The sequence below is a fragment of the Balaenoptera acutorostrata genome, chromosome 8 (genome assembly GCF_949987535.1).
Source record: "Balaenoptera acutorostrata chromosome 8, mBalAcu1.1, whole genome shotgun sequence".
Lineage (NCBI taxonomy): Eukaryota > Metazoa > Chordata > Mammalia > Artiodactyla > Balaenopteridae > Balaenoptera > Balaenoptera acutorostrata.
In genome coordinates, this window is record NC_080071.1 from 48,676,369 (window position 1) to 48,691,626 (window position 15,258).

The following is a 15,258-nucleotide window of genomic DNA, read 5'->3' on the forward strand; positions in this document are numbered from 1 at the left end:
TTAAGTGTTTCATAATGTAAATCATGACACTTGACATTTATTAATTGCATATTCTATGAAAGGTACTATAGTAGTTACTATTGGGTATAAAATGATGATTAAACCTGAATCTTGCTTTCAGTAGCTTTCAATCTAGCAAGAAAGATAAAACACTATAAATTAAAAGAAACTAAGAGCCATGGGAAAGCTAAGGAAGATTAGAGGAGGAGGAGAATTATCTCAACAGGGAGGATCAGAGAGATTTCCTAAATTAGGTGATGTTTGGGTTGGGTGTTAAAAATTGAGTAGGACTCGAGCATATGGAGTTGAGGAAGGCTCGTTTCAGACAGGAAGGCAGCATAAGGAAAGGCATGGATACATATAAATATGTTAGGTATTGGAAAAAGAGAGCCATTCGATTCTCATTAGTCAGATGTTTTGACCTAATCACTTCATGAAACATATCTAATATCTGTGAAATGATGAAGGGTAGAGGCAGACTCTTCGTATAGGTCCTGCAAATTTTAAGAAATTCTTATATTATTAAACACTTAACTTTTCCCCCACACTTTTATTTATTTACTTTTCAATGTCTAAAATCTCAAGGGGTACAGCATCATGTGGATTCTGTGTCCAGTGGCCTTCGCAGGAAGATTGCTTCCGAATTTGGCACAAACAATGCCACTGTTTCCATGAGCACAAGTGGACTGACTTTTCCCCTCATTTTTTTGGTTTTGTCTGGTTTGCCACCAGGAGTCACTGTGTTCTTTGCTTTGTATACAAAAGAACATTTCTTGCCAAAATAGAATTCAGTTTTATTTCAGGCATTAGCATCTTCAGTTTTAAGAAAAGCTGTGTTGTACTCCCTCTTGTTCTGGAGATCCCACTTAAGCCAGCAAAAATGGCCTTGGACCACAACCTTCCAGACAGATCTGCATTTTAGAAATTCTATTCCCAGCAGGCGTCCACACGTCCCAAGATGGAAGAAAGGGAATGCCTAATATTTCAACTACTTCATTCCAATCCAGTCATTCTTTTTTTACATTTATGACCTATTACCTATGATCTACACGGGACTGTGTTTGCTGCTGTGCATGAGTTTTAAAAGGGGATGGGAATAAAAAATAAGAATAGCTTATAGGCAGGAATAAAATAAATATATAAATGAACATAAATATAAAGCAAAGTTACAAAAATGGACATTGTCACATGAAAGCTAAGACTCCCGAGGGCAACACTCACATCCTTTGGAACAAAAGGAGCCTATTTACCATAGCTTCCTTCCACCAAGAATCTAATATTGGAATTATTCCATATACCAACATGCCTAAATATAAAGCTTCTTTAAACATGATTTAATGTATAGACAAAAATGCAGTCTTCAGACAATCAAGCACAATATTTGTTACATGAGCAGTAATGCTGACCTGAATAGGGGTTAGTTGTACAGAGTAACAGTCATAATAAGTTACACCTGGAAAGGCCATGTTTACCTCCATTTATTTGGTGAGAGAGAAGCAGGTGGCTCTAAATTTCTTTGTCCTAAAGAATTATTTGGATTAAGGGACCCTAAATATGGCCCCATTGGAATATCTGAATATAAAAATATTGAGAGGAATTAAAATCACTCTCCATTTGAAGCATGTAAATCCAATAAATTTGGCTTTGGCCTATCTCATGCTTCTATCAGAAGATCGTAATTTGGGCTTTCTTTTTATCTTCAGACAGAATTGGCTTCATTTGAAAAGCTATTGCAGCTGTGTTGGATACTGCTGAAAATTCCTAAGTATGACTCAGATGACGAATTATATTTGATAGAGAGTCTGGTGGGATTTGCAGAGTGGAGCTTCAATCCTGAGAATGATTAAGTTAACTGAAGACCCAACAGGGAACTTCTGAACTCCTACAAGATGTTACTCCCAGACTCTGTGTCATCTTTGTGACAAAATTTATAAAGTAATCACACCGTTCTGGAATGAGTCAGTATGTTAGGTAATGAGATAGATTCCAATTTTCTGTGAATTTTCAAATATAATTACAATAATTATGATGGCAAATAAATATCATTGAAACATAAGTATATAAAGACTTCATTCCAGGAGGACATAATCATAATACTTCATAAACGTTCACAATTCAAACATGTACATTAAAGCAGTTTCCAGGGGACTTCCCTGGTGGCGTAGTGGTTAAGAATCCACCTGCCAGTGAGGGGGACACGGGTTCCATCCCTGGTCTGGTCCCTGGTTCTGTCCCAGGTGCCACATGCCGCGAAGCAACTAAGCCCGTGCGCCACCACTACTGAGCCTGCGCTCTAGAGACCGTGAGCCACAACTACTGAAGATCGCGTGCCTAGAGCCCGTGCTCCACAACAAGAGAAGCCACTGCAACCAGGAGCCCCTGCTCACCGCAACTAGAGAAAGCCCGCGCGCAGCAACGAAGATCCAACGCAGCCAAAAATAAATAAATAAATAAATTATTTTTTTAAAGCAGTTTCCAGGAAATTTTACTTGCTCAAATTTTAGTCAACCTTTAAAAGTATATGTGAATTTATTAAAAATATATTTGCATATATATATATAAGCATATACACAGACACACATATAGACACACAAACACGGATGTGAATTCTCTTGCATGCCCTGAGATTGAACGCCATCATTCAGTATAAATTAATGAGGATTTACTCAAAACTTCTTAAATTACAGCAACACTGGAAATTAAATGGTGAGCCGAAATCAGAATATTCCTTTTTAAAGATTAATGATGAGCCGAAATCAGAATATTTCTTTTAAATTGGTCATTAACTCTACCACTGTATTCTTTCTCCATCTTTTTACAATCCTTCATTAGAAAAAAAAAATGTATTCACCCAATTCCTAAATTACATAAAAATATTGTTACCACATCAGTGACTAACCCAAGTGGAAAACATGGTGAAAAAATTTGGAAAGCGTGCTATTTAATTCCAATTCCAATGAGTAATTTTGAGGTCATGCAACCTCATTGAACTTTCTGTTCAATCTTGGGGTAATTTTCAGCTGAAAAATACCAGGAGAGAAATGCAGAACCTCAGGCTTAACAGCAAACGATATAAAAAATAGATAAGAATAGAGGTACTTAGTGTTTCCAAAATGAGTACGTGTAGCACACTTCATTTTACTAAACATCAAGGAAATGTGAGTCCTGTCCAAAAGTAAAATTTCTAGGTTAAAAAGAAGTGGTTATCAATATAGTTCTATAGGAACAAAAATAAGGAGACAATTAACTCTACTTCAGGGAATAAGAGGAAATTACAGGGTCTTGAAGAACTGATCGTAGTAATCATTCAGAAATTTGCCTGTCATGTCCCACTACCAATCTCACTGCCTCAATCTTAGATATACCTGTGGTTAGAAGTGCCCCAGTCATTCAATACAACATGACATTTGCAACCACATTTTGGCTCTACTACACACATATTGGTATTTGTTTACATTATTTTAAAGGAAACGCATCTCTCCAAACATGTTTTCACCACATAAAGTAAGTGAACTGACCCACCTCTCTAGGAATAGCAAAGAAAATTTGCATTGTATTTTACAATTGTAAGTTATCCTATTTTAGGCTGCAATTCTGCTATGGATTCAGTATATTTTTAAGTGAATCTTACCACAGATACATTTTAAATGGTTTTACAGTGATTTGAAAGCATATAGAAAATGTCCATTAAAAAATGCACCTCCTTTGCTTAAAGAAGAAAGTTATATATGAAGCAGTACGAGAAAGAGAGAGAGACGGAGAAAGAGAGGGAGAGACTTCTCTTCCATGTGTTTTTCATGATGGAGATAATTGATTTTCTTATCGCTATTGTAGAGAGCACTGCTGACATTCACTGGCCTACTGAGTTCATCACAGCTGTGCTTATGCATCTCTCCCAAGCTCCATTTTCCACTGAACTGGAAAAGATTTGAATTTTTGTTTGATAATCTGCCACACCCTTGCTTTGCCTCATCTTTTTAGTCACCCTCTTTGTTAAAGGAGAACCAGATTAATCAGTGCTTTAGTTGGTGCAGGTGTTTAGATTTGTGTTAAAACTCTAAATGTGATCCAGAGAGCAAAATGACATGTCTGTGTGAACTGGTTAATATCAGGGAAGTCAGGGATGTATAGAAACCAATGTGTGTCTAGAGTACTACGAGGACATCAGCCCTTGGACTGCATAGTAGAATTCAACACTGTGTGTATTTTGTCCAGTCGTGACACCAGCTGAGATCCACATCCATCTAGACACTGTATTAGAAAACATTTTGACATGAAGAGGATAATAAGATCTGGGACATAGAATACAAAGGATCCTGGTGCAGGACCTCCAGATATGCTTGAGGTAGTGAAGAATGCCAAATCAGAAAATCTGGAGTATGAGATTTATCTCTGGATCTCTCATGGATACCTTAAAACACAACAATTATTTTTTTGTGCAAAATATCAGCTAACTTTTTAAAAATGAGTACATCAATCATAAATTTTTCTCATGGGTATAAAACTTTTATTTGAATAGATAACCAAATTAAGAATTTTAGGACAAACCAAAAATACAATAGAAATTGTATATGTAATGCCTGAAATAAAGTATAAAAAGCATTATTTTAAAAATAATGTATCTAATTTTCCACATTGGAAAACAATTCTAATGAAGAAATTTAATCAATTTCAACTTTTATTGATCATGTACATAAGATAAGGTAATGAATACAGATACATAAATTTTTTTATGCAAGTGTCAGAGACACCAGGAGAAAAATGAATCATGTTTCTGAATTGGTTTGAACACAAGGGGATTTTTTTTTAATATAAAGCGAAGATGATTGAAAGACAGAACAATGTATATAACAGTCTTTTCCCCCAACCTCTCCACTATGATCCAGTAGCAAAGCTTATTTTCATGACTGTTCAATTGTTACTTTTTTTCCCTAAGTAGTGTATCTGTGGTCTAAAATCAGAAGATGTACAAGAGATTGGTCCAACTAGTTTTCTTTTCCTGTCACCAGATGATGTCATCTACATTTGGACGTCTTTGTGCTTTTAGTAACTGGGCCTGTAGGGAGGCAAGTGTACAACTGTCCTCTCTTATAGAATAGATGTACACCTACGATTATACAAATAACATGTAAATTGAGTAAAACATTGTGTAACATGAATTGGGAGAAAGAGAAAGAAGAAGATGAAAACAGTTTTAATGGAGGAAAGTCTTGAACTGGGTATTAGAGAAGTGACTTCCATGAATTGGTGTGAGATGGGGAGAATTTTATGTGCACATACATGCATGGAGATGGGCATGGCTAAGTTGACATGGAAAAAATAAAATAAATGCAGGTGACCTTGATTAGAATTGAATAGCTCATGTAGAATAGAGAGATGAATGAAGGAACTATGGACTGATGATTAGGGTATAAAGAAATATCTTGATTAATAGAAATAACTTGGTACTGTGGACAAGCACATTTTTCTTGCAAAGATTTATCAAAGACCTATAAATAGTATTTGCCCCTCTTTAAAATATGACCCAGAAATTACTCCCCATATCCAGAAATACATTGAAAAACTATGTTAATGTGGCCTGGAAATTATACATACAAAAGTCTAAGCTGAGAAATATTTATACTAATATTTATACCAATCCAGATAAAATGAGAACTTTTGGTACTCTTTTGATATTTCATGTGATAAGCTCTTTCTCTTTCTGTTTCTTACAAAGTCAAGACATGAAGGGCTAAATTTTCCTCTAGAAAAATCCGTTTCAGCTTTTACAAGCAGTATAAAATTTGCACTCTCACAAGGAATTACTCTTTGGCTGGCTAAAGAAATTTGTGAAAAATAGAAACAGCTATAGATTAGCATCTAACTTTTAAGGTGCCATTCAAACATATCTTAGATACTTAGTCTTTTGACATTTGCCTGAAACTGGATTTCCAGGACCCAGAGTGGGTGGATGAATGAAAGGGACAAACAGAGGCTTTTCTTCCAGTTAATCTTTTACAGTTCCCTATTTAAATTGAGTTAGGGTGGATCCTGGCAAAATCCCAATATAAAAGTCTTCTAGGAAGATCAGGTTGGCAAATTAGTCATGCCCAAGAAAAGGGCATCAAGAAATTTCTCAAAATGATGCAGTTGTTAATAAGGGGAAATAAAAAAATACCCACATCTAAGTCTTTTATTAAAACTCAAGGTAGAGCCTTTTGATATATATTCTTAAGTTGTGCAAAGACACGTATGACTAAAATATGAAACAAACTTATACATACACAGATAGACACAAGCTCCAGATGTGCAATTTCCCCTAAGTTGTGGGTTGTGTCTTCCATAAGGGAAAAAGACATATTAATCATTTCTTTTACTGCTCAGGGGATGGGTGCTGCTCTCATATTTCAGAAAGGGGCTGGAGAGCGAGGGAAGCCAAACTTTTTCCTATTTAAGGCCAAAGTACAGGAATCTCAGTGGCTGAGTTTTATGACGGGCCCGGTGCTGAAGGGCAGGGAACAACTGATGGTGCTACTCTGAGCTGCTTTGCTTTTCTCCTTTTTGCACAAAGAGTCTCATGTCCGATATTTAGACATGGTGAGCTTTGTGCAAAAGGGGACCTGGTTACTTTTCGCTCTGCTTCATCCCACTGTTATTCTGGCACAACAGGAAGGTGAGTAGGTACCGATTTCAAGCAACTTTATGGGGTTTTTGCCTTTACTTCTCTTTACAAATCAGTATAAAGGGGAAACCAGTCTCCTAAAAGCTAATTTCCTCTGTCAGCTCCCAGCTGTGAAACGTAGAACTGACCAGGGTGGTGCTTTTTACATTTGCTTAAAGAGAATACTGTCCGTTTTGTATTTTAAAGTTCTCTGGTTGTTGAAGATAAAGATGTTCTTGTACTAACTTGTTTTCACGTTAACGGTACTGGAAACTTTTTTAAATGGCTTTTAAAAGTTCCCCTCCTGGATTGTTAACATCGTGGAATGCTTCCCTAAGCAGTCTGGAAGTTATTGGTCTCTTGTAATACCTTTATGCTCTCCTTTGTATGCTGGATTCTTTGTCAGGATAGAACATTAAGCATTGTTTACCCAGTAAGATAATGCATCTTTAAAATAGCATGCATTAAGGATAGTCTAAAGGAAAACACTACACATTATTAGAACCATTGAAATATATTTCTGTAAAATGGCAACAAAGTAATACCTGCAACGTTCTTTAAACGGGTTCAAACTGTAAAAGCGTTTCATTGTTCCTGTTTGTATTCAGTTTCAAGCATTTACATGGTTGATTAATACGTATCTTCTAGTAATTTATGGTTAAGGCCCTAGTGTTTTCTGCATGTTCTACATTTTAACTGCATTTACATTGACAAAGAGAGTATTTATGAAAATATTTCAACAGGAATGTTTGACTTTTCTGCAAACAAGGTAAAGATATTAGTACTCTTTGACTTCAAAAAGTTGATTTGTTCTATTTTCTAATAAGTGTAAATGATGGTTCTCATGTTCTAATTTCCTCAGAACCATGTTTGGTTCATTATCTTACTGTGTGAAAATATTTCTTTTAATTCATATGTTTCTCAGAGTCATTAAAATACTAGACATATTGGAATTAAAACTTTCATAGAATTAAGTCTTTAAATGCTAAATTTGAAGATACTAGAAGAAATCATTACACATTCATTTCTATATGCACATAGTAAAAAAATGCTTACATTTAAACCTATAGTTTTTGCAAACATGGTGTCTGAAAACAGTTTTTCATTTTTAATGTCAAATATCTTTAATGTCCTATAGGTTGTATATGTAAGGAGGGGGGAAACACCCAATGATCTTTCTTCAGTTATATTCAGCCCATGGCCACAAATGAAAAGAAACATCCATATTCCTTGTTCCCTTCATTTCCTCTCCTCCTTTATCCTCTCCTCCCTTCCTTTCTCCACCTTCTTATCTCTCCACCCCTTTTGACTCCTTTGGACCTCTTCCCCCTTGTCATTCCTTCACTCGTCACCCCATCCCCTTCCTAGGCAAGACCATCTCTCTTCATCTCTCCTCCTCCTTCCCCCCTTCCTCTATCACCTCCTCCCTCATCCCCTAGTGCCTTCCCTGTGCCTCCATCTCCTTTCTTCCCTCCTCTTGCCTCCTCCCCCTTTCCTTCCCTTGAATTCTCAGTCCTCTTTCCTCTGTTCCTCTCCTCTTCCCCTCCCCATTCTATTCTCCCAGAAGATGCCACAACCCCTAGTCCTTGGCTAAAATACCAAATGACTTCTACCACACCTCCACCTCAATCAAGACTTTTACCTTTTTAAAAATCCTTAAATTCTGCTAATTTCTGGGGAAAAAATCACAAAGTTCTCATTTATTGGAAGGACTACAAACCTTTAATGTTTAGTTCAAAAGAGTGACAAAATATTTGTGGTTGCCTAGTGGTTACAATCTTTTATAATCATTATGGCTGTTTTTCTTCTCAATCCCACTTTAGAGGGGAAAAAAGTGTTTGATACCTACAGGATCTTTATATCACATAAGTTCTTTTTATTTTCCCTTTTCCCTTTAGCTGCAGAATATAATAAAAAACCATGAAATTTTGCTGATCCATTTGTATGCTTTTATGCTCAAAAGAAGTTGTAAAGGATTTTGTTCAGTTTACTGCTTTTGTTTCTCATGAAAAAAGATGTTTAAGTTTTTTTTGAGATTGTAACATCTTATGTTCCCTGGAGGTTTTACAAAACAAGACCAAAAAAATGCTGGTAGATTAGTTTTGGGGAGGTTACAGGAGGTGGTTGAATATACAGCACATTGAGAATAGTCATATATAGTTCTGGGGTATGGGTTTCTTATAAATGCCCTGAGAATCCCAGAAACAGAACAGCTCCAATAAGCACTAACTTCTAGTCTACTCACACGAATATTCTAGAGCATAAAACATGTCCTCACAAAGAATTTTGGTCTTATTACAAATCTGTGAAAGTTCTATCTAATTCATGTATTTTCTTCTACCAATGGAGAAATATGTTCTATTTTATATTTCCTGTAGTTTATAAACATGCCAGATCTTAAGCACAAAGACTTGCCACCTAGTGGCTGACAGACAGTTACCATTTGCATAACCAGTGCCAACATAGATGTTACACAGCTGGATTCCGTACTTTATAATGAGATTTCAAAATATCACATGTGTGAATTTTAAGTATTAAACACTACTTTCCTAAGAAAACAGGTATATTACTGATAAAATATTGTCAAACACACATACTCAAACACAAACACATGGTAGCAATATTCAAAGACTTTTAGGAAATGGGCTTGAATGTTATGGCCGCTTTCAAAATTCCATATATAACTATTCCACATATAATATATAACTATTTTTGTGAATATGTCAAGTTTCTGATTTTTTGGACTATTTGACATATTTTAGTTACTGCTTATTAAATAGATAAAAGAATAAAAAGTTATTACTAAGTAATATTGCTTCATTAGGGCAGGGAGATAAACTTAATTTTAATTCAAAGTGTTCTAATGTTTGAGCTTATATTTAGTTACTCGGCTAATTCCACTGTGATAATGAACTCTGGGCATTTAATTGTTTTAGAATTAAAGTCCACTGTAAATGGACTCAGAGAAATCAGTTCCTTATCACAGGTTATGAGAGTCTATTTTCTTTTACACTAATTTCCGTTATGCTTTAAGAGGGGATTTGTAACTGATCAAGCACACTTTGAACTGCTAAATCTACTTTTAAATAGGAGGTTCATCTAAAATTTAAGCAGAAATTATCTTCAGCTCTGTAAAAATATAAATTCCAAGAAAATAAAGTATTGGTACAAAATTTTGTGTTTTTCATTAATGATACCTTGTATTTCCTCCCCACCTCTAGAGTATTCAACATCATATGATCTAAAGGCCTCTAGGTAAATAGATATTCTGATTAAATTCTGAAATTAAACATCTCTGTATTGTAAGAGAAAAGAACAAAGCCACTGGAACAATTCTGGAAAAGAAAGACTGTGGTTATGTGCTTCTAACTAATTCAGATTCTTGGGTTGATGTCTTATCTACAGGCTCATTATAAAAATTCAAGAAGCATTGGATATGAGTTTTCTAGGAGTAGAGTTGAGACTAAAAGCCCTCACAAAAGTCTCTGTTCCACACCTACAGGGTTGCATGCCAGAACTTGAGTAGTCACTCAGGGAGAAGAGTGCCATCTACTGAAACCCCATGGTTTCCATTGTGGAGGACTGGTGCAGAGTTCCAAAGATTATGTAGCTCAGTTCTTTCATTTTGTAACATCAGATGATCTCACCACCTTGAAGTGATTAAAGTGGATTGCTTAAGAGTTAAAGTTTTAAAGATGAAAGATGTTATTGCCTTTGCTGGACATGAAGAACATTTGTAAAGTTTCCAGGTCTACGATAACTTTCTGGAAACGTCTCAGTGGGCTGTTTCTCGTAAAACAGTTTTTCCTAGAAAAAAGTGTAGTGCTGTTGTTTTCTACATTCAAAAGAAAAAAATAAAATAAAATAGAAAAGAGAGGGGTGGTATGATGTAAAAAAATCTAGAGTTTTCAAAAGGGAAACTTGGCCTGTTTCATGTCAAGATGACAACGGAAAAAATAAGATAACAATTCTTACACAAATCATTTGTTAACTGCAGTTTGGGGAGTTACATTAAACACTAGAATTTCTGTCTGTGCCTAATGAAAACACAGCAGAAATGGATTCCTTTCAGATTAACTAATAAAACCCTTGTATTTTCCATGACTGAGGTCAAGAACTGCCATTTAAAATGTAATCTTAGTGAACAAAACAAAAAGTTCAAAGAAGAGGACAAAAATTAAAGTGCCCCAAAGATGTAAACATTGAACATAAAGGATTCAGAACCTATTAAAAATTAAATTTGCTTTGAAAAGTCACATTAAGAAATTACTGCTTCAGTAAAATGGCATTTATTTTTCCAAAACTTTGTTTTCTATAGTATTTGGTGCGGAGGATAGCAAACAGGGACTGTGTTTCTCAAGTTAATTAAAATCAGAGAAATGCTCTGGAGCTGCCTGGTGTGTTCATAAATGTCCAAGTTCAGAAGGGAAGCTTTTAATGAAGTTAGAAGTTCATTAATATGAATCATTTAGTAACTGTATTTTCTGAAAATCAATCTTAGACATCCTATTTAGGATGTCTAAAAACAAAATCCTATGTTTTTTGGCACTGGATACATAGGCCTTATCTGTTTATTGTTGTTGCTGCTGATAGGCTCCTGCTTCTCTGTATCTAGTAAAATGTATGCTGAGTTCCCAGTCCCGGTTAATCCTGTTGGTGGTCTGGATGTCATTAGGGTGGTCTTGGAGATTAAACTCTTTTTCATAAGGTCAGGAGAAAATAAACAACAGAATTCAACTCCAGATATTATCTTCTCGTTTTGAGGCCAGATTGAAAAGATATTCTGCAGAAAAATGTTATTCCTTAAAAAAAACAAAAAACAAAAAATAAACCCTGTCTTTTTAGATTCTGATTTTAAGCTTGCAGGGTTTAGAAACCATAATGGGACAGAGCTTTGAAGTTAACTTCTTTAATCCTACCCTGCCCTTGAAACTGCAGAAAGGGAATAGAATGTAGTATTTAAAGAGTATGGAATTCAGAGACAGCTTTCCTAGGTTCAAATATTAGCTTTACCTCTTACCATAGAAAACCTTGGGAAAATCACTTCATGTCTCTGTATCTCAGATTTCCCACCTGTAAAATGAGGATTATGACAACACCCACCTCACAGGGCCTGTGGGAAGATTAAGTAAAATAGATATGCGAAGCTCTCAGAACAGGGCCTGCAACATAAGAGATACAGATACAAACTCTGCCTAGTGTTAGTTTTACTAACACTGGAAAATAAAATTACTGTAAGGAAGAAATTAAAGTACTTAATGATTTAGTGATAAGGAAGGTAAGAATAACATTTTGGTTATCAGACATAAAACTTAAAGATGTTTGCCAACTGTAATTATACAAGTAGAATATATTTTCCTCAGTATTCCTATAATTGATCACTAATCAGATTATATTATAATGTAATTGCTGATTGTTAGGTATATGATACTTTTAATTCTAATTCTCTAATATTTTTATTTTTCACAGGGAAAAATATTAAGTACCTTAAAGGAAATTTCTAATTGGAGACATAAAAATCATATAACTATAAAGAATAAAACAAGGAAACATCTAGAAATGATGATTCATAAAATTTCTTGGTTTTCGGGTTTGTTTTTTTTTGTAGGGGACAAGAATAAGAAGAATCTACCTTGTCCATGCAAAACATTTTAAAATTGAAATTATCTACTTCGGTCTACAGATATTTCCTTCAGTCCTTTTTGTTAATTCATCTAACATACTTTAACATACTCTGATTAATAATAAGCAGCCAAAACATATTTATTAAAAATGTATGTTCTTCAAACATAAGTATCATTTAAAAGCCAAACATATTTCAGTTGGAAGCTATATGAATTCCTTTTGCTCACACTTACAAAATATTCAACTTTCTACCGTAACAGGAAAATAATGTTACGATAATTTGCATACACATCTGTTATTTTTCGATTTTCAGATGAAAGAAAACCTTCTCTCTGAAGAGGATTCAATCAGAAGAGAAGAGAAAAGAATTAAACTTGTCACTCAAGCTAAATCAACAATTTGATTGGATGCTTTAGGGCATATTATTTTTACTCCAAAAATGGAATTAAGACAAACATAACTTGCATTATTTTTTAGTCACTGCAGTAAAAGTCTATCAAATCAGCATAAATTAACATTTGAAGAATGGAAACCAAAACAACAAAAAGGAAAGCTTTTAAGAACATCTGAAAATATTAAATTATGTTACTTGGTTTTATTTTTCTCTAAAGTTCCAAAACAGAGAGCTAGAAAATAAAAGAGTCAAAGAGTGGATTATGTCATACACTAGCTTCATTTTGTTTTATAACTTAGATGATGATTTAGTCTAATGCATTGTTTGAGTGAACACAGAGAAATTTATTTCAGGACAGTTCTTTGTACATGTCACTAAGTGACATGAGAGGTGGGGTTTAAAATTAATCACGCATTGGAACAGGGAGACTTAGTTTAAGCAATAACAATAAAGGAAGTAATTGGGAAATCTATTACTTGTCCAGCAGTAAAAATGAGATTATTTACCTTTTCTTTAACATATTTACAAAAGTATGTATCTTATTTTTTTTCATCAAAGCTGCTCTGAATTTAGATATCTAAGAAAAGAAGGGAATAATATGAGATGACTACTGTTTCTGAATTCCGTTTTTTATTTTATTTCTAAACGCTGCAAGTGGCTAACTAGAGCGTTTTATTCCTCTTGAAAACAAAACATTTTTTTCCTTGATTCTGCCATGATTTTCTCATATATAACTAGGCTATGGTCCTAAAACTGAGGACCGTGAGACATCTGTGTAATAGGTTTAGCTTCTGAGAGAACATGTTGCCAACCATATTTTGTCATGCACAAAACACAAAGTTAGAGGCAACTACATAAAATTCTCCATTCTTTCAACAAGGGTGACTGAGGTAGAACTGCAGAGAAAAGTCTGACTTTCAGCTACAAGTTTCTACAGGAACTGACTTTTCAGGAGAGCCAGATTTCTTTCAAATGAATGTGAGATAAGTTACGGCAATAAGCAAAAGTGCATTAATTCTTACTTTTCAAGCATTCCACCTTTCTTCTTTTATTTAGAACATCACCTTTAAAAAAAAGAGAAGTACACCAAAATAACTCAACCTTTATATTGAGACCTCTATGTTTTAAAAAGCATAACACACATGGCTTCTAATAAAATTTGGAAAGAAAAGGCTAAATAATTTTCATTTATGTAACACTGAGTTTAACTCCAATTCTAAAAAATTCATTTACAACTTTAATGTCAATACTATGCTCATTTGTTTAAAAGTTTGCAGAGTGAATGTAAAATACCGTATCTCTAGGTTGTGATAGTACCTTCAATGAGACACAAATATAGGAGGATGAATACACAAGGGAAAATGTTGTATGTTAATTTTAAAGCAGAATAAGAACATAGGAAGAGAAGATATTTAAAATACAACATGCTTGACCCTAGTTTTAACTGTTATCTTCATTTGTCTTTAATATGTCATCAGTATCCAACAGCTAATTTTTATAAAACAGGTCCTATGTCAAATATAGAAAGATATTCTTGACCCAAAGACAAAGAGCTAAAAAAAGTATTAGTATAAACTGGTCGTATCTTTTTCTTTTTTTTCTCAGCTTTATTGAAGTATAAATGACTAATGAAATTGTATATATTTAAGGTGTACAACATGATGAGTTGATATATATACACATTGTGAAATGATTACCACAATCAAATTAATTAATACATCCACATAGTTACGTGTGTGTGCGTGTGTGTGTGTGTGTGTGTGTGTGGTGAAAACACTTAAAATCTACTCTCTTAGCAAATTTCAAACATATATTGGCCTATGGTCAATATTCTGTATACTAGTGATATCTTCAAGGAAGCTGAGAAGCCTGATATCCACATTATTAATGGGAAAAAAATCTTGAGCTAAAACTAATCTGTTGGGACACTTCATATAATGTTAATTTAGAGAAATTTTTTAAAAATAATTCATCTTAAGAAAAGGGAGCCAGTGTAAAGTTTGAAGAGTGTATGTCATGCAATTTTATTAAACAACCTTCCATCTCATCAATATTTTCAGGCCTTTTCTGAAAACCAGTGAACTTAGTTCCTAAATATGTCAGTTCTGCTTAGAGAACAAATTTAATGCCTAGATCCTTTAAATTACTACTGTTCATAATAATATGAAAAAGATTGCACTTCTCTTAAGCATATCTTTCAAAACACCATTTAAACAGGCCTACTTCATTCACATGAGGTAAGCATTTTGGCATTCAGCTTTTATGCTCACAAAGTATAAAGGAATGCTCCTTTAAAAGCTTAGACAATATTTCTTTCCAATGTTCTCATCTGTTTCAAACATGGAGGAGGAACTAAAATAACTTTTTAAAATAAGCAGATTCTTTCTTGCTTACTTAAATTTGCAGTTAAACAACCATACTTTCTTTTATTAGCCGTAAACACATTGGGTAATTGTAACAAGAAAAGACTTTTAAACTTCTTGAATCCATCAGGGGTGTGGCACAAGATCATTAAAGTTGTATCTGCACACATAGATGGAAATGAGGAGGGGAGGTATGCTGTAGAGTACCTAGATTCCAAAATTCTCCTTTTTTTGTG

At 34.3% G+C, this 15,258-nt stretch overlaps 1 protein-coding gene and 1 pseudogene across 2 annotated transcripts in view; one reads left to right on the forward strand and one right to left on the reverse strand.

The window, feature by feature from the left end:
* Window positions 1–572: 572 nt before the first annotated feature.
* LOC103013339 (60S ribosomal protein L35a-like) lies at window positions 573–1,466 on the reverse strand (annotated as a pseudogene).
* A 4,960-nt stretch (window positions 1,467–6,426) lies between these two features.
* The window catches only part of COL3A1 (collagen type III alpha 1 chain), a 38,428-nt gene continuing 29,596 nt past the window's right edge, over window positions 6,427–15,258 (forward strand). Inside the window, exon 1 of one of the 2 annotated variants that reach the window (XM_057551823.1) lies at window positions 6,427–6,652. In XM_057551823.1, the coding sequence (XP_057407806.1) occupies window positions 6,574–6,652 (79 nt within the window). In that variant the 5' untranslated portion in view covers window positions 6,427–6,573. The remainder of the gene's footprint in view (window positions 6,653–15,258) is intronic. The other variant, XM_057551822.1, reaches the window with a different exon arrangement.